The sequence below is a fragment of the Melopsittacus undulatus genome, chromosome 5, assembly GCF_012275295.1.
Source record: "Melopsittacus undulatus isolate bMelUnd1 chromosome 5, bMelUnd1.mat.Z, whole genome shotgun sequence".
Lineage (NCBI taxonomy): Eukaryota > Metazoa > Chordata > Aves > Psittaciformes > Psittaculidae > Melopsittacus > Melopsittacus undulatus.
The window spans coordinates 2,498,247-2,518,657 of record NC_047531.1 but is presented as its reverse complement, the minus strand read 5'-3'; the positions used below and the strand labels follow the sequence as shown (position 1 = coordinate 2,518,657).

The 20,411-nt window shown below is 43.2% G+C and overlaps 1 protein-coding gene across 3 annotated transcripts in view; it reads left to right on the top strand.

The window, feature by feature from the left end:
* USP6NL (USP6 N-terminal like) overlaps nt 1–20,411 on the top strand; it is a 117,910-nt gene that overhangs the window by 41,516 nt on the left and 55,983 nt on the right. The window contains exons 3-4 of one of the 3 annotated variants that reach the window (XM_034063390.1): nt 11,818–11,891; nt 13,936–14,034. Coding sequence is in view for 1 of the 3 variants with exons in the window: in XM_034063388.1 (XP_033919279.1) it covers nt 11,818–11,891; nt 13,936–14,018 (157 nt within the window). In the remaining 2 variants the exon portion in view is untranslated. The remainder of the gene's footprint in view (nt 1–11,817; nt 11,892–13,935; nt 14,035–20,411) is intronic. The other 2 variants (XM_034063388.1, XM_034063389.1) reach the window with 2 other exon arrangements.

Here is a 20,411-nt window from a genome sequence, read left to right as displayed (position 1 = left end):
CAACAAGGTTTCAGCAGCCTATTTGAGCAAGATCATAGCATCAGCCATTAGGTAATACTTGTGGTCTCTGGGCAGGTCCAGGGGAGTTTCTTCTTCCCCGTGATGCTGGTAGAGTTTTACTCGTGCCACTTGAGTCAGTGCTGGTGTTTTTCTGAGCTGGCTTGGAACTCTTTTTTAGTCTTATTAACTGACAGAATAATATATATTACAAAACCAAGCCCTTCTTTTCTTCCTGTTTTAGTCAGTTAAATTGGCTGTGTAATTAAATGATGAGTTGGACTGTGTGTACATCAATATTCAAAGCTTGTCTGTGTAGAGGAGCAAACCTTTCTATTCTAGCCAGTGAAATGATACAAATATAGGTGCAACTTCTGCAAGCAGAGAACTTCAACTTCTCTGTCCCTGGAGAAGAAACAAAACAGCTCCCTCTCAAGTGAAGAGCCCCTTTCAAAAACCCCTTCCAGAGGATGCATGAGTTGTTTTGGTGATGCTTTAAGCTGGGAAGAAACTTCACATCATTAACACTGCATTTTAAAATATAATGATTGTTTGCTTCATTAACTTTGACTAATGCTGAGTTTAAAATGATTAATTGCCAGACTTAACGCAATTAGTGCTATGTGGCATCTGCCTACTTCTATTTAAGTCTGTTGATGTGGGAAGCATAACTCTTGCTGTGAAATGTTCTGCCTTGTGTCAGAATCTGAAATATTAGAACCATTTCAGTGTTTAAATTGATAACTGCAAATCTTAGTGCTGTGGAAACATTAACAGTCTACTGCTAGTGAAGGTCTACAATAGAGGAAATGTGAAGTTATATCTGAAATGATGTCAAAATCTCAGATATGTTTTTAAATGTTTTTGATTTATGCTGCTGGGAAAACAACTATTTTTATATGTCATCCTGATGTATGGCATTGGGAAAACAAAGAGGAAATGCAGTGCAGAGAACTCTTCTGTTTGGTCTTGCTGAAAGACCGCTCTGCTTGTATGTTTAGTGGCCTGTCATGGCTAAAAGAAGTATGAGTAGAGAAGAGATATTTCAGTTTTCAAAAGCCTCTGGGGACTGCAGATGTAATGTGCTTTTAAAGTACAAGGGATCAAAGGAAAAGAGGCATTTTCAGCTAAATTTGTTTATAAATACCTGAGAAGGCGCTAGTGTGGAAAGGATGACTTGACTTGCATTAGGTTGAGGGTAAAATTCCTGAGGTATTCCTGCTTTTTATCTGCCAATGCTGCTTCTGTCGCGTGTCTGATCTTCACATGTAACACAGCAGCTGATTTGTAGCCTATTTGATTAAGTCATTAATTGTAAAAGCTAGGAGTAGTACTGGGAAAGGTCATGGATTTCAAGGGGAGTGTGGGAGTAATGCTCATGGGCTGTAGCTGAAACAGATTACACGCTACAGCGGGATCAGGTCTAGCCACAGTATGAGTTCCAGGAAATTTAATATTTGGAAGACTGTAAAATGATTTCCATGTAGCAGAAAACCTCCTGTGTTTTTCCATGAAGGCTCTATCTTTGTTGTTTCTTTGCTGCTGGGTTATGATGTGTTGCCGAAACAAGGCTTGCTCTATGTCACTGAACAGGGAGAATGTAAATCTGTTCTGTGTACCCCCGGGGCAGCTGTTTGTGGGGCTGACCTGCCTTCAATCAGCAGAGCCTTTCCATCTCCTATAAAGACAAAATGTATAGGTGACTGACTGCTTGGAATGGTCATAATGCCCTTTGACAGCAGCGAGGAAAGAGAAAAATAGGAATAGACTGTTGAAAAGGCCAGATACCAATTACCCTCTTGGGAAGGAGTACAAAGGGTGACTTAAGCTTAGACATAAGACATGAGGCACTTGTTGCACAAGTCAGACCAGTCTTTACTACTGGCAAGCCCCAAATTATACCCAGGCCAAGTCTTTACATTTGTAAGGTCTATTAGGAGCTGTCATAAATGTTTCAGCTGGTGTTGAGAGAGTCCTGGGCAGGAGGGTGGCTTGTGTGTTAGGTTTGTTTTCCTCTTTTCCTTTCAAGAAAGGAGCATTGTTCAAAATTGGGTTTACTGCTTTCACTGGAGCTTGTCACACATTAGCAATTACGGTTTCTACTGGCTTTGCAACTGATTATGTTAACCTTCAGCAAATTAATTATCTTTTGGCTCAGGACTGCACACACACCACTTTGTAAAATGGAATTACAGTAGAGCCCTGCCAGTTCTTGTCACTCCACTGTGTAACCCTTGTGGTAACATTCATAAGGCTTAATAGTGAGGTGATGACATGAGTGTTCAGACTGCAGCTTCCAGCTGGCTCTGGTGTAGGCATAGCTGATGGAGATGATTCAGTTTTAAGGTGCACTTATTTATGTGAAATGCATATAAAAATAATTGCAAATGAAGAATAAGTAAAAGGCCAAGTTATGTTTTATTAGATAACATTCTTTTTCTGGCTTATTGCTGGTTTATTCAGAGTTCTTTCAGTGCTCTGTTAACGAATACATATTAGCAAGGCTGTGTTGTTAAAAATAGTCATAGACAGATTGCAATAACTGATGAGTATTAGCAGAGTTCTTCTAAGTCCTTTACTCAGTTCTTACTTAAAAGCAAGATCATAAAGGTAGTTGATTTAAATTCTTTGCAGTATATATTGGACTCCTAAACTCTAATTTCATGTTTTGACACAGGCTTCCTCTATGGAATATAGCTCAGCAGGGCTGCCTTGGTTCCCTTGCTCTTGCTTTGAGTCCTTTGGGGATAAGCGGAAAATTGCTTGGAGATAGTTTGTAGTAGGAGTTAATTGTATGATTTCCAAAGTGACCATTTTCCACTGGTGGCTGTGCAGTATCTCACAGGGGATGCTGCAGAATGCAAGGGTTCTGCTGTAGTGCAACTTGATTTCCATGGAGATGAGAGTTCAGTTGTGTTTCTTCAGGAAAGTTAGATCCTTACTTTCATGTCTTCCACCCGCTACTCCTCATGCAGTAAAACTACAAGTGGGTAGTTAGATGCCACTCCTGTGAGGTACTACTCAGAAGAAATGCTGATTGTTAAGGAGAGAAAGAATGTGTCTGTTGCTGTTGGAATGTTTGGGGGTTTTGGTGCAAAGCATAGCGGGACATAATGATTTTCATGAATAGCTTTTCGGCATCTTTAGCTTTTTTTTCCCTGCTTCTGAGTAGAGATAATTTTCAAGCCAAAATCTTGCCTTATCTGCCTGTAAGTCTGTACTTGAAAACACTCACACATATAGATGCTAAACCTGAAAGATGGAAGAAAAATATCAGTGTAATGTATCTCTTAGTTATTGCTGAATGTGCATGGTGTATGTGGTGAAAGAGTACCAGTGATGTTAAAGAGCGAGTTGTTTTTAGGTGCTGAAGGTATCTGTTGGGAGAGTTAACCTGGAACGAGCGTTCATGCTGTCATTGTGTGTGAGATCTTTTTGTCTTCCCCACAAATATGCTTTCAGGTAAGGACACAGCCAGCAGTTGGGTTTACAAAAGCAGTTCAGTAATTCCATCCTGAGAAAAACAGAAGATGTTTTTTGTGTAGCAGGAAGATTCCTGCTGTGTGCGTACGGACGTTGGCAGTAAGAAAATGCCACTTCTGAAGTAAACATGTCTGGTGGTGGATATCACACTAGCTCAGTGTAAACTCATAGTGAAACCATAGACTAAACTACTGACACTTGGGGTTGGGTAGGCTCCACGGTCGCTAGTTAGTGGTAATGACCAAGGAGCTGGTGCCAGTTTCCAGGCTCAGGGCTCTGCCAGGCGATGTGGGGAGGAACATTAAAACAATTGAAGGAACTTCTTTTTCCATTCCCTGGGGGGAGAAAAAAAATAGTCCAATGCACTTGATCAGATCTCCTGTTCCTGGCATTCTAATGCTTTTCAGGGTCCAAGGAAACCACAGAATGAGGTCAGCAGGGACCTATTGTGATCATTTGGTCCAGTCCCACTGCTCAAGCAGGGTCACCTACAGCCAGTAGCCCTGGACCATGTCCACACAGCTTTTGAGTGTCTCTAAGGATGGAGACTCCACAAACCTCCTTGGGTGACCTGTGCCAGTGCTTGCTCACCCTCACAGTAACAAAGTGTTCGTGATTTTCAGAGAGAGCCTCCAGAGTCTGAGTTTGTACTCATGGCCTCTGGTCCTGTCACTGGGTACCACTGGGAAGAGCCTGGCTCCATCCTCTGCACACCCTCTGTTCAGGTATTTATATGCAATGATAAGACCCCCCTGAGCCTTTTCTTCCCCAGGCTGATCAATCCCACTGATGGGCTTTCCGTTGATAAAACAGAGCTGGAAAGAAAGAGCTGGAAGCCCACATAAGTCTCCCAAGTCAGGTCTGGTACCATGTGGGCTCTGATTTGCTTAGTTTAAGAAATGGAATTGGCTGGCTTCTGGCTGTAAGCATCACATAGGAGCTGATATTTTGCTTAAGAGACATATGTAAGGACTAAAATCTGTGCAGGAGAATGGCCTGATGTGTGTGTCCTTGAATATTGGGCATGGAGCTTTACTTTTCAGGTTTTAAGGATGCAGATGAATTCTGCCAGTATTAAATCTTGTTTTTCTTTATACTTTAATCAACAAAAATGTTCTTTAACTCGTGACATCCCAGGTATTTCAGGTCTCCAAGATACCCTGAATAATAAAGGAATTTTAAACAGAAAACATGTAAAATCTCTGTCCTGTAAGCAAAGAATGCCAAGCAGTTACAGAGATCTAAAGCGTATTTTTTTAGTTACATAATTCCATGGTTTATTAAGTAGTTATCAGAAACAGGGTCCTTCAAGTCCCATTTTTAGGAAGTCCTTTAAATAAGGTGCTCTTCATGCAGCACTTGGTAAATCCCAGTCCGAACTCCTACCCCAGAGCGTAACAGTGATGTGTCACAGGAGCCATGTCCTCTGAGGCTGTTTGTTCAGATCATCTTGTTTATTCTTAGCTGGAATGCAGGGCTGTGGGCTGTGGTGGAGAACACCAGCACGGGGCCTGCATGACACTTCTTGCTAACAAACAGCATCTTTGTTCCAGTCTCTGCTGCTCATGGAACTGTAGAGGGGCAGTGTCTGGAGGAAGGAGGAGCAGTGTCAAGTGGCTTGGTTCTGTGGAGCACATGCTGCGAGAGAAGGAGGAGAGCTTTCCCTGTTTGTTTTTGATAAAGTGATTCAGGATATGGTCTAGAAACACAGATTAACTTCATGAAGACTAAACCAGAGCTTTACAAGGACAGGGCAGAAATCTGCAGTCTGAAGACTGGTAAAGTGTTGTGTTGTTTTATGTACTGGTCTTGAGCTGTTTGTTGTGTGTTGTTTTACTTCTCTCTCCTTTCGCATTAGTGATAACTGAGTTTTAAATACTTCAATAGTATTAAAGTAGGTAATTATGTTTAATGATGGAAGAAATGTAGCTCAGCTTCTGGAAACACTGTTTTCCTGAGGACATTTCCCTTGCTGAGTAAAAGGGATTGATTTGTAAGTAACTGTTTCACTTTATGTTAAAAGTTCCTCTCTCTGACTGAAGAGAAAAATAAAGTATAATAAATAATACTTAATCTTTTCTGTTCAGAGCAAGCTCAATGTCTGTGTGCAGGCATTTATCAAGGGTTTTCCTTTTGAACATTGTCTACCCACAACAAAATACTATTAGGTGCACGTCATGGCTTTTATTTCATTGTTTGTGGGAATGGACTCGAAGGAAAATAAACAGCCTGAGTATTAAAGAGACCCTGATATGACCAGAGACTTAGCAAATGTTTTGTTTATTGCTCTGATATGTGCTTTGGATGTGTAGATGTGTAGCAGCTGGTGGTAGAGCCTGCAGACATACAGGAGTTTGTGCCAGTGTAGTTCTTTGTGTGGTGGAATGTGTAATGTGCAAACAAGGAAGAATTTTGAGTGAAGTAATGGAGAACAAATTGGCATGTTCTGAATCTTTGGGGTTTTAAACTGTACCATAGTGAGGATGGGTCAAGGAACAAAAAGGAGAAATCATTCCAGGATTTGGGATGAGATTGTGCAGGATGCTGATAGCATTGCTGCTGGGGGTGTTGGTTGAGAGCCACTGAACATGAGCAGCCTAGTGCCCAGGTGGGCAAGAAGCCCCCAGCATCCTGGCCTGCATCAGCACCAGTGCGGCAGCAGGGCCAGGGCAGTGACTGTGCCTCTGCACTGGGCACTGGTGAGGCTGCACCTCGAATCCTGTGCTCAGTTCTGGGCCCCTCACTGTAAGAGAGACCTTGAGGTGCTGGAGTGGGGCCAGAGAAGGGCAATGGAGCTGGTGCAGGGCCTGGAGCACAAGAGAGATGGGGAACGGCTGAGGGAGCTGGGGGGTTCAGATGGAGAAGAGAAGGCTCAGGGGGGACCTGATGGCTCCCTCCAAGTGCCTGCCAGGAGGACGGAGCCAGGAGGGGCTGGGCTCTGCTCCCAAGGAAGAAGGGATGGGACAAGAGGAAACGGCCTCAAGCTGCACCAGAGGAGATTTAGATTGGATATTAGGAAACGTGTTTGCCACAGGGGTTGTCAGGCACTGAACAGGCTGCCCAAGGAGGTGGTGGAGTCACCATCCCTGCCAGTATTTAAAAAGACATGTAGATGTGTCACTTAAGGATATTGTTTAGTGACAGACATGCAGTGTTGATAGTTAGACTTGATCTTAAAGGCCTTCTCCAACTTAAATGGTTCTATTATTCTACGTAAATTTATTACACGTCTGTAAGAGACAATTTACCTGCAGTCCTGTGTCAGCTCTGGGTTTAAGAAGGACGTGGAGCTGTTGGAGTGAGTCCAGAGGAGGCCATGGAGCCGCTGCGAGGGCTGGAGCAGCTCTGCTCTGGAGCCAGGCTGAGAGAGCTGGGCTGGGGCAGCCTGGACAAGAGAAGGCTCCTGAAGGGGAGACCCCAGAGCAGCTCCAGTGCCTAAAAGGGCTGCAGGAAAGCTGGAGAGGGGCTTGGGACAAGGGCCTGTAGGGACAGGCCAAGGGGAATGGCTTGAACCTGCCCAAGAGAGGGGAGACTGAGCTGAGCTCTTAGGCAGAAGCTGTTCCCTGGGAGGGTGCTGAGGCACTGGCACAGGGTGCCCAGAGAAGCTGTGGCTGCCCCATCCCTGGCAGTCTTCAAGGCCAGGTTGGACACAGGGGCTTGGAGCAGCTGCTCCAGTGGAAGGGGTCCCTGCCTGTGGCAGGGGTTGGAGCTGGAGGAGCTTTAAGTTTCCTTCCAACCCAAACCAGTCTGGGATTCTATGATTTAAAAACATGGAGTCTTATTTTAAATGTGCATATGATACATATAGAGATGACCTAATTGTGGAGAGCAGGATAACACTCAGAATTCAGTTGGAAATCTGCTACGCAGTCACATTGGCATCTCCAGATCACGTATTACCTCTCTCAGAAAATAGGTACTGGGGCTGTTTAGGATTGTGCCCCTGTGTACAACTAGTTTAGTTTTTCATCTATGTGCTTATATTTCTTACATACCACCACCACTTTCTGTTTCTGAAGAAATTTTCAACTCCTAGAGAGTTGGTGAGGTAAGGAGAGAGACTGATGAGTGCTGAAGGAAGAAAGCATGTTGTAATGCTAGGCAATGCTCTTCTGTAGGGCTGACAGCAGTCCACAGGTGTCTAGTTTGGCAGCTTAAAATCAGGTTGTTGCAAAATGAGCCAGATTCTAGTCCTATCCTCAAGTATCCTTTTGAAAGTTGAAATCCATCAGTTCATGAGTTAGCAGCCCCAAGATAACCTGATTTAGAAGTGCAGCAGAAGAGCACTCAGCTGGCTGTTATGTCAGTCCTCTTTCGTCCCTCATCACAGACTGGGACATTCTGTTCAATTTTCTGACTCTGCCAATGCTTCAGTTCCTTTGCATGCTGCTTTTCTAAACTTACACATTTATAATACTTGGAAATGTAGGAAATAGGTTAACATGACAGGTGGTGAGGGGAAAACACTCTCTAATGAGTGCTACATGTATCAGGCTGACTGTTCAGTAAACTTTGTTCCTGGCCTTTCTCTCTCTGGTTTCCCTTCTTTGAGATGTAGGTGTGACATTGCTGCTTGGCAGGGTTGTAAGCACTCTTGTTGGACCCTGTAAGCCTGCTTTTTGGAGGGGGCTCAGATGCAGTGTTTTAGCAAGCCACGTTTCGCCCAGCCTGTAGCTGTGCTTGGGATTGCCCCGGCCCGGGCACAGGATCTTACACTTCACTTTGTTGAACTTCATGAGGTTGGCATTGGCCATTATTTCACATCTTTAACTGCTTTCAGTTATATACGACTTACTGAATAAAACTGGTGAGACTTCAGAATACCAGTTACCCGTCTTCAGTTTCCTAGTGATGTAGTTTTTGTGCCTAGGAAGGTATTTCATGAAGAAGTTTTCTTGCTCCCATATTTAGCTTATACTTCATCAGGAATTATTGTGCAATTCCTAACTTGGGGATATTTAAATAACTCCTCTTAGAAGAAAAAAAATTACATTTTATGCTTATCTCTCAAATATAACCTCTTGTCCCCAGCTTGAGCCGTTCTCTGGGTTTTCAGTATGGATGGATTAATGTAACATTAACCTATCTTAGCGCAGCAAGAAGGTTAAGATGATTCTGGCAGGATTATTTGCAAGGCAATGAATATGATAATTTCCCACTCGATGTAATTGAATTGTCATGAGGCACGAAACATGCCAAAGTTTGATTCCTATGGTACTTGTGCAGAGGAGAGGAAGCTGAGCCCTGGCCATGCTTTCAACCTTCATAATTCTTTTAAGCAAAGGTTTAAACTTCGCTTCAGCTTCTGCCACTTACCACATGTGTGTTGTTGAAGAACTGTGAATGTATCAACTGCTATGTATTATAATATTGACTCCTTACTATTCAGCCACACTCTTTGTCAGATCAAATCTAATCTCTCCTTTACTGGGAAAGTCATAATAGAATTCTATTCCCCCTTTCTCCGAGGCCAGCAGCAGTGGTGCTTTAAACAAGTAAACGTTTCCAGCACAACTGTCCATTGGCAAAGAGATCATTAGGGTTGCTCAGCACTTGAGTTCTCTGCAGGAACATCAGCTTTCTAAGCAAGCATGAAATTTACTTTTGAAAACCCTATGATTTGCCTTTTACAAAGATTTATTTAAGCACTTTGTGTCTCACCTGGAGCATTGTGTGCAGTTCTGGTGTCTTCAACATACAAAGGACATGGAACTGTTGGAACAAGTCCAGAGGAGGCCACGAGGATGATCAGGGGCTGCAGCAGCTCCTGTATGGAGACAGGCTGAGAAAGTTGGGGCTGTTCAGCCTGGAGAAGAGAAGGCTGCGTGGAGATCTCATAGCAGCCTTCCAGTATCTGAAGGGGGGATATAGGGATGCTGGAGAGGGACTATTCATTAGGGACTGTAGTGACAGGACAAGGGGTATAAGGGGTTGAAACTCAGGGGAGGTTTATATTGGAGATAAGGAAGAAATTCTTTACTGTGAGGGTGCTGAGGCACTGGAATGGGTTGCCCAAGGATGTTGTGAATGCTCCATCCCTGGCAGTGTTCAAGGCCAGGTTGGATGAAGCCTTGGGTGATATGGTTTAGTGTGAGGTGTCCCTGCCCATGGCAGGGGGTTGGAATTGGATGGTCTTAAGGTCCTTTCCAGCCCTAACTATTCTATGATTCTAAGAAAAGGTGATTTATTTTTATTATGGTCCCTTTACCTGCTCACTTTGAAAGCAGCACTTGGCTTCGTCTACTGCTTCATGTCAGTGTGGATTTGGTAGCTTTAGTGGACCTTGTTGGTTTAGTGGGCATTGTGTGGCAACTAGTAAAGGATAATCCCCAGATTATTATAGCTGTGTTGGGGAATATGTAGTGCTTGAATGCACTCAGAGTAGAGTTCAGTGTCTGCCCTTGGGTGGTGACAATGCTGGGGAAGGTTCTAGAAGGGTGATGTGGTTGATGTATCAGAGTTGTGTGTCAGTGTTCATGTAGGGAGCTGGGGTAAGAGTCCTGCCATTGCTATGAAACAGTGTCACAGTAAAGCCACACTGCTTTGTGTCTTGCAGTCCTCTTTATGCTTCTGAATAAAGGTGTATCCAGCACTGGAAGGAGCAGGAGGAACAAGTGCACTGCTTGGACAATAGCAAATCTGAAATGAGCCTATTTACCTCTTACAGGAAGGACATTATTTGTCGGTGATGTGGCACAGAGATGTGGAGCTTCCAAACAAAGCAAATGGAGTTAAAGGTTGTTTTTTTACCTCCCTTGAATAACTGCATCAGTACCTCTGTGTTGGTTCTGGTGCACATGGGGGGAAAAAGGACAGAGCTTGTCATCTTCACTAATAAATGGGAGTAATATGATTGCCAGATGTTGGTGACAGGCAGAAGGGGCCAGAATGAGGGTAACTGAGGGTAACTTCTGGACATCATAAGTGAAAGCTTTGAAGCAGCTGTCAGAGTTTGGGGAAGCTTGGGAAAAGCATCACTGGTGTTTGTGTCTGCGATGGGGCATCCTGCTCAGGTTCTCTCTGCATTCCCCTACAGCAGCTTCAGGTGGAAAGATGGAGAGACCATGCTCAGTGTCCGAGATCTTAGAAGGCCCCTTTGACACAACTTCTTGTCTAAATGTTGAGAAATCTGGAGATAAATTTTATTAAAGAAATAGTGGGTTTGAACAAACGTGTTAAGTCATATGGTAGAGAACACTAATTTCTGATTTGTTTTTCTATGTCATGGCCCAGATGGTTAATACATACAATTCTTGAAGTTCATTATGTTGCCATGAATTGAATAGTGACGAAACCCCATATGCCCGGTGTTTTTTCTAACAGTGTGTGCTTGAAAACTGTTTCAAACCTTTCTGAATCTTTGCTTTACCTGGAATTTGTTGCTTTTTAATAATGGAAACCAATGAACTCTTTCACAATCTTACCATTGATTAAGACTGATGTTCCTCATTGTTTTAAAATCATCGCATTTGGGATGTTGAAGCTGAATATGTATGTTATTGAATATGCAAAGCAGCATCTTTCTTATTTTTGCTTTCTTGGTGCCTTCTTTACATTCCTGTCCATGTCCTAGAGATGGTTTCTGCTAAGGGAGCAAAGCTGAAGAACTGAATTCAGTTACACACTCAGTCTGCTTCACCTCCTCTCCATCAAACCAGATTTATCTATGCCTTAAGTTTACTGCTGTAGTAAAATCCACTGCAGTGTACTGATGTCCAGTGTGTATCCACATACCCGTTCATTCCTGCCTATTGAGCTTCCTTTTGTCATATCCTTACACTTACTCCAGCTCCGGGTTACCCAGGTTACAGTTCCAATCCCATACCAATGTACTTCCCTGTTTCCTGAGAAGTCAGTTGTAGGCAATTTCTCAGCTGAAGTCATACGGTATTTTTTCAGCATTCAACAGTATTTAACTCCTCTTTACAGATCGTGTAAATAGTTCACACTTTTTCTTTAACCACTGGTGTATGTTTTGCCTTTCTTTGACTATGTGAACATTTGTGGAACTGGCCGCCAGTAGCTTTTACCATGGTCTTCAGTCTTTCAGTTTACGGGTTGTAGAGTATTATTTTTAAAAACCTTTTATTTAATACCTGCTTTGGTGGAAAACCAGGAACATTCTAAACTGAGCAGCTCAGACACCATCCAGCAACTGTGTTTTACTCTGGACAGCACTCAAGACATGAACCATTTTGCTTCGATACAATTGTTTTATTGGCATTTCTCCATCCAAGTAGGCTCTCTGAAGTTGAAGATGACTTTTCCAGATCATTAGCTGCAGTTCTTTGCTCTTGAGGGAGAGAATCTGAACAGCATCATCTGAATTCTCCACAGGTGCAGGTGCCGAGCAGGATGCTGCTATCAGACTTGCCCAAGAACGAGCAGAGATAGTTGCCAAGTATGACAGAGTAAGTGAACTTGATAATAATATTAAAGATAGCTTATAATTAGTGTTAGTAATATGTCTGTTTCAAAAATGAATAATGATTCCTGCTAGCTTTTGTTTAAAATACTCTATGTAGTACTGATCTGATGGTTTTGTGATACACTGCCCTCTGGATGAATTAAGTTTTCCATCCATAGGGGATATTCTGGAAAAGGACTGAATCAACTCATTTTTCAGGTGCATGGCAAATTGCTGTGGGGCTATTTTAAGGTAATGTGTTAGAAGTAATGAAACTGGGGTGTTTGGGGATGCTCTGTAGATCTATGAGTTCTGAGGTACTCTAATTAGTATTACATTTGTGGTTATGGTCATGGAAACAGTTAAATCATTACAGAGAACTTGAAGGATGAATGAACTGCATTGTTTGTCAGATTACTGTGAGGATTTGAAGAAATACCCTAGGTATCCTTTTTCTTGAACCATTTGCCAAGTAAGAGCACAGAACAGAGTATGCCTGGAATGCTTACCCTGTGCTCACATATTCTTGGAACACTTATGGACTTTGTAAGTGTCACTGGAGCACTGAGCATTAGGCTTCTAAGTTGAGTTCATAAAATGTTTTACATGCTGCACGTAGTAGTGCTTTGCACAGTGTGCACTTAAGGGAGTGACTCTGGGTTTTTAATAACCACAACTGTGGTGGGTTGACCCTAGCCGGGCATCAGGTGCCCACCAAAGCTCCTCTGTCACTCCCATCCTCTACTTGACAGGGGAGAGAAAATACAACAATTGCCATCAAGGGAAAACCAGACTTAAACTGGGGAAATTAGTTTATTATCAATCAAATCAGAGTAGGATAAGGAGAAATAAAACTAAATCTTAAAACCACATCCCCTCCACACCGCTTCCTTCTTCTTGGGCTTAACTCACTTGGAATTCTGTCTCCTGCCCTAGAGCAGCACAGGGAGATGGAGAATGGGGATTGTGATCAGTTCCATCACATGTTGTTTCTTCTGCTCCTTCATCCTCAGGGGAGGACTCCTCACACTCTTCCCCTGCTCCATTGTGGGGTCCCTCCCACAAGAGGCAGTCCTCCATGAACTTCTCCAACATGAGTCCTTCCCATGGGCTGCAGTTCTTCATGAACTGCTCCAGTGTGGGTCCCTTCCATGGGTGCACTCTTTCAGGACCAGACTGCTCCAGTGTGGGTCCCCCATGGGTCCCAAGTCCTGCAGCAAGACTGCTCCAGCCTGGGCTCCTCTCTCCACAGGGCCACAGGCTGGCACTGGCTTTATTGGGCATGGGGGGAGCTTCTAGCAGCTTCTCGCAAAAGCCACCCCTATAGCCCCCTGCTATCAGACCTTGCCACACAAACCCAGTACATTTTGTGGTTTAACTGGTGGCTTCTTTTCATACTCCATAACCTATGTGTAGCCCATACCAGAAGAAATTATAGCTGAATAACTTAAATTTCTGCAAGTCTTATGAAACCTGATAATTGGAGTAGATAGAGGAACATGAGTGAATGCTCCAATGAGGGAAAACTCAGTGCTGCCTTCTGTCTGACAGCTGCTGGAACTCAGCATGGGCATTAGCTCAACACTGCCCATAGTATGTGATGTCAGGTAAGGATTCAGGAAAGATGGACTATGGAAATGAAACGAGTAGAAGGCACTCTGTGGGGACCTTGATGGACTATTGTGAAGGTTAACAATGGGAGTTATTACTCACATTACTCCCATTTTACTCCCATTACTCCCATATTACTCCCAGTGAGATTATTACAAGTTTGTAGTTTACATCAGTGGTTGAAACTTACTCTGTGTATAGCAGTGACCAAAAGAGATTTCCTCTGATGAAGATACTCTTCCATAGGGGCTGGGGGAGGGTTTGCTACTCTCCTTTTTCTTGGTTGGTCAGTTTAGGACTAATGTTCTCCTCCCCTTCCTCTATCCTACTACAAGTGTGTCCCAGGGAGTAGTCTTTGAGTGGTTGAATCATCTGTTGTTTAGCTTATTGTGTCATAAAACTCATTTTGGGTCTTTTTTGTTTCCCTTTCCCTCTAGGGCCGGGAGGGTGCGCAGATTGAGCCATGGGAAGATGCTAACTATCGTCTCTACAAGGTCATAGATAGATTTGGGTTTCTACAGTAAGTAGCAAGCTTGGTAAGATAATAAGATTAAGAATTTGCTACTATTATTTATACTTTTTAGGGTGTCAGTGATTTTGGGTATTTTATTTGGGAATGAAAATTGATAGTCTACAAGAAATCTATTTAAAGCTGAATTAGATTACTTGAAATAAGATTGTTTTTGCAAGTGTGTTAGAAACAAAGTTGAAGTTTCTGGAAGGAGTTTTAAGATTTTATTATAATATTGATCTTTAAAGAAAAATCCCAACACATTTAAGGTTACTTAATGGTTGTATGTGAAGAACTGTGCATCCCAGTCCTTAAAAGCTAAATACCATTTATGTGCTTAGTAGCCTTACTGAAGTCTCTGCTGATCTGGGACCTAATGCTGTATCTTAGTCTGAAAATGCCAGAATGAAGATCCAGTGATCCTGTGGGCACCTCATTTCTAACAAATGATCTCTGTCTCTTTGGCAAATAGGAGATGAGAGTATTGGATAGTATTGGGACTTTTGAGGTTGGCAGATGTAAATATCCAACTGGCAGGAACTGAACACAAGCTGACTTGCTGCTTTTGGTAATACCCACTCGATGTTCTCCACCATTCTTTGGCATTGGTGTTTGAATACATGAAGGACAGTTAAAATGCAGGAAAATCATCAATGAGTGGAAAACGTAGTAGTAACTATGTACTTTTACAGTAATGGGGGAGAGGGGAGAGAGTGTGTGTTTTTGGGGGATCCCCTTCTATGCTGTTATTTTGTAAGCTGTCAGTTAAACCAGTCTTTACCTGTAGACAGCCTTTGCTTTATCACAGTGAGTTAATTTGGTGTGTAACCTCCAAGCATTCTGTTTCACACAGAGAGGTCTTTGTGTTGGTAATCTGCAGCTGCAGTGCCACGTGTCTGGTGTAGCTGCAGTTGCAGGCATGCTTCATGGAGAGTGGATGTCAGAAGAACCGCTTGTGCAGAAGTAATTGAAGCCACTCTTAAGTTCACTACTGACTTCAGTGGAAATTGAATCAGGCCTTCAGATTTGGTGTCCTTATGCACTCCTGAACTTTTCCTCTTCCTTAGGATATTTGCCTTTTTATATCTTAGGCATGGAAGAATATTATTCATGTCTGCTCCAGTTGCTGCTGCAGTCAGTTTTCAGGAGTCTTTCGTTTCATGGCTCTAGTGCTGTGATATATTTGAGATGCAGTTATGGAGTTATGCTGAATGGCAAACTGATGTGTACCTGTTTCCCTGCCGCTCCAGTGGGCATCTGCAGTTGTTCTTGTGATGGGACAGGATAGATGGACCTTAGTTGTTCGACTGCTTCCTCCCTAGTAATGTCTCTAGTCACCAGTGTAGAAATTCTCTAGTCATCTTCAGGGGATGACATCTGGGAGATTAACTATACATGAAGATGACATAAACCAATGTAGATGCTCTGTCTCTTCATTAATTGTATATTTGTTGTTCCTATGCTCATTGATGTCTTGTCAGAAGGCAGATTTCACCTGAGACTGCCGTCAAGACTGCTTTATGATTCTTTAAAGCAAATTCATTGCAACTGATGCTTTTATTTTCTTGAGAAATAAAACCTCTCCTATAGGAGCTCTATAATTTGAATAAGCATATCAACTGTCTTTGAGAAGACCATTTATATTGCACTGTAGATTTTAACTGGTCTGGGTTCATGTACACTGCAATGCTGAAGGTGTGCAATCTGCTGTTTATGAGACTTTGAAACTAAGCTGTGTGTACCAAGAGCCTCAAACGTTATCATCTAGGAGAGCTGTAATTCCCCACCACTCGTCTGTCAGGTGCTTACAGTATAAGTTAACAAACAGGCTGATGCACATGGAGAATCTGGGGGCTGCATCAGATTTGAGATCTGTAATGATTTGTAATCTTGTTTACACTGACATCTTAAAATACTAAGTAGCTGAAAACTGTCTTTTGTATCAGAAGGCTGTTGGATGTGGGGAACCTGATGGAAAATGAGGGCCTGTTTTCTCAAGTACATCAGGCCTTGATTAGTGTCAGTAGTTTGTAAGCTTCTTTCTCTTTGGCTGTGTCCCATCTGCAGCTTTCCTGGGCTCTGTGTAGGTGCATTCAGTTGGTTGCTGATAGGGCAGAGAAGATGAATTTGATGGGATGAAGCACTCAAGCTGCTTGCGCAGCTTGCCACTGAAGACAACTTGGAGTAGTTTTGGTCTAGATCTACTATTCTTCTGGTGTCCCAGTGTCCTTATTTGTGTGCCCAACTGAGAATCAGTGAACTGGGGGAACCTGAGGATGTGCTCTTCTTGTCTTCCTGCCACTCCAATAGAATGGGTGAAGCTGTTTAGATTTTTCATCTAAGAGCATACTGAGTAGCAGAGGGAAGGTGCCTTTCTATGTAACAATGTAGACATTGCTAGTGGTTGGAAACAGATAGGACATTTCCCTTCAGGTGAAATATCTCACCTTAAGGGTAACCTTCAGTCAAGACCAGCAGGTGAAATATCTGGCAACTTTGGTCAATTCTAATTCTTGTTGTACTATTTATTGTCTATGATAGTTAGGACCATCTTTACCTCGTCCTGTCTGAAATTTTTAATAGCTGCTGCCTTAAGAACACAATTTGTTCACTGTAGTGCTTTTATTTTGCAAATATGTCAATGAATGTGGATGTTCTGGTTGACTTTGGATATTAAAAGGAAATTGCTGTGTGGATGGCTTATTAAAATAGCTATTTAAAACCAAGCTGAGTTAATAGCTAGTGAATCTAGAGAACAAGAAAATAAGTTCAGTGAGAATTACCACAGTGTTATAACAATGAGAATTACTTGAAATGAATAAAGGGAAGTTGGATATGAGGAGAAGGCTCCAGCAAACATGCTAAGCTGTGAAATAGCCCCATGGGGAGCTGTCTGTCTCTTGAGATGTTGAAGACAAGATTATACAAACCAAAATGCACCTATGAGGAGTTCTGCCAGTGGGACTAAGTTCTAATGGGTATGTTTTCAGTAGAGGAGCTCATAAATTGTATTTGAGAGGTGTGTATAAACCAGAATTGAGTTAAAATCTCATTACTGGCTGAAATGTAGAAAGCTTAGCCTTAGCAATTACTGTTTTTGAGAGGCTGTAAGGAAGTGGTGATTGTCATGGTTTAAGCCATATGGTGTTGTGGGCAAACCGGTCTCAACATGGGGAATTTTTTACATAATTCAATTTATTGCCAAGTAACACAATATTCTGATTGCTGACTTGGATGCAGACACCCCAAAGCATCAAAACATTAATGGACACCTAGAGGAAATACCTCTCTCCCTTCTGCCTCCAGGACAAACTGCCTTTGCTTTTTGCCATGGGTCACCCTTGGCTCACCCCAGTTCCTGTGGTGAGGCAACAGCAGTGCAGGGGGTCAAGGTCTTGTATGAAAGGGCTTCTTCCTGCTGTGCCTGGTTCCTCACTTGTTTTGGTCTCCTGCTGCTTGTGTCTTTCAGCTGCCCCAGCCTGGCTCTCATCTGGGCTGCAGACCCCTTGGAGGTGTTCTCCTCTACCCTGGCACAGTCTGCCTCCTCTGAGACCACATCTCTAGCCATGTTCCCAACAACATCTCCTTCCATGTGTCTCTTCCGCTTCTCCCCACATCTCTCCATTTTACCTGCATCTAGCAGCTGCCATACATTTAGAGTTATATTTTTAGTACCAGCATCATGGGTTCCTGATGCTTTGGTACATGCTGGGTTGGTTGCAGCTGTTTTGGAGCTGGCTGGAGCAGCCATGACTGGCACAGGGCAGGTCATGGCCCTGTCCCACAAAGGTTATTGTGTGAATTTCTTCCTAATACCTAATCTAAATCTCCCCTCTTTCAGCTTAAAGCCGTTCCCCCTTGTCCTATCCCTAAGACCTTTGGACAAAGTCCCTCTCGAGCTTTCTTTTTGGCCCCTTTAGGTACTGCTCTAAGATCTCCCCTTCAGGAGCCTTCTCTTGTTCAGGCTGCCCCAGCCCAGCTCTCTCAGCCTGGCTCTGGATCAGAGCTGCTTCAGCCCTTGCAGCATCTCCATGGCCCTTCTCTGGACTCACTCCAACAGCTCCATGTTTTTCTTACATTGTTGCCCCCAGAGCTGAATGTGATGCTTTCAGTGCCCTGTTTTCCAAGGGGAAAAAAGGGCCATTTCAGACTCTTGGAGGGCCCAAATGACTCTTGAGGGGATAAATCAGTTCCGAGAGCCACGTTTCAGATGCTGATGTGCCTCCTTGTAGCTGAGATTGTGCTGTGTGCCACCTGGTCCCAGCTGATGGCTACTCATGCTTTCCAGTGCAGGATTTCCAACCCTGTTCTTCTGATCTCAATTGGTAAAGCAGTACAAGGCAGGTGAAGCAGCATTGAGTCATTTCGGTACCATCTCATACAGTATTAATTCCATTAATGTTGCTCATCTTAATTGATACAGACTTGTTTCTGTCCAATGCTGTTGGTCTTCCTTAAAGTTGCCACATGGAGTAATGCCTATTAAAATGTTACTCTTCACTTATGTTTATGTAGGTGTAGCCCATGTCAGGGAACTCTTAGTCCCATCTTAGTCATGACCACAAGAGTCTTGAGAGAGCAGCAGCTCAGTGTATTTCTTCCAGTGCATTGTGCTTACCTGTAATCCTAAACATGGTTGTGTTCTTCTTAAAATAAGGCAACAACATCCCTACTCACAACTTTCAGGCATGGTCCTTATTTAATACAGCTTATTTTCCAGTAAAACCCCCTGATTTCACATTATAGTGTAGGAATACTGAAGAACGGGGCTGATGTAAAAATGCACTTAATTTTTGAAAGGAACAGTTTTTCCTCCACAAATCCAACACCAGTGTTTGTATATATAGTGTGATAGTGTTTGGTAACTCCATGCTTGAAACTGCATCTGATGAGTAGTTTGTTCTATACCTGCAGTTGGTGGAGGTCCAGCAGGCCAGCCCTGGGGACCACCACAGCCCTCGGATAAGCCTTGGTCTATCACAGATGACTTTTTCAATCAAGTATTTCAGGAATGGGAGCAGTGCCTCAGATCACTTCAGTCATAACAAAAACTGGTTCAGCTGTGTTGGAAATGAAAAAGATGGAATGTGGTTGGTACCCTCCTGCCCCAGAAAACCAAACTCTGCACCTCACAAGCAGTTCCTTTGTGTCATGTCTTGTTGTAAATTGTACCAGAGATGTTCTTAAACTCTGCACTGTGGACTGTTCTTTTGTAGAAACTTTACTTTGTAGATACTTCTGTTTGCAGTTTTTCTGGCAACAGCCCTTGATAAGGGAATAACTTAAGGGAAAAAACCTAAGGGAATTGAAGTGTCTTGAAGCTCATAGCAGACATTCCAGCAATGCCTTGGGATCTGGGATTTCCCCTTTCCCCCTCCTTAAATTCTTTAGCTGATTTGATACTGCTTTGGGATGGTTAAAAAAAGCTGCTAGAATTAATCCATTATTCCTTGGATGGTGGCAAGTTCCCTACTGCTCCTAGTAAAGTAATAAAAGTTGGGTTTTTTAAGCCTACATTTTAAATAATAATACCTGTATCAGTTTGTCTATTTAGAAGTGACACTCATGAATTATTTCTATGGCTGTAAAATTATTGAAGGTCTTAAATCAACAAAAGAAAGGAATAAATCCAAATGACAGTAAATGTTTTGTAAATAAATAACATCATTGAAGCACATATTTAAAGATACGTTTTCATGACTGTATCCTTGTATTTATCAGAGGGCTGGAGCAGCTCTGCTCTGAAGACAGGCTGAAAGCTCAGCTTGTTCAGCCTGGAGAAGAGAAGGCTTCTGAAGGGGAGACCTGAGGGCAGCTCCAGTGCCTAAAGGGGCTGCAGGAAAGCTGGAGAGGGGCTTGGGACAAGGGCCTGTAGGGACAGGCCAAGGGGAATGGCTTGAACCTGCCCAAGAGAGGGGAGACTGAGCTGAGCTCTTAGGCAGAAGCTGTTCCCTGTGAGGGTGCTGAGGCGCTGGCACAGGGTGCCCAGAGAAGCTGTGGCTGCCCCATCCCTGGCAGTGCTCAAGGCCAGGTTGGACACAGGGTCTTGGAGCAGCTGCTGCAGTGGAAGGGGTCCCTGCCTGTGGCAAGGGTTGGAACTGAATGCTTTATTCCTTCTCCTCCCTTCCGTATAATATTAAGATTGAATGGCCACAAGAGCATTGGCTGACTGGAGTTTGCAAACCAGCCTCAACTTTGTACGTGCTTATGAACTAGGGCAGAAGCTGGAAGCAGTATTTTGCAACTCCAAAGGTCAACACCAGTTGCGTGTTTAAAGAGTGGAGCCTCTCCTGGGCCTGTCAGCACCAGGGCAAAAGTCAGCAGGATAAGCTCCGTGGCCTCATTGTCTTCCTAGTATGGGCACAGAACACTAGCAGTTAATGTAAATTTCATAATAATTTA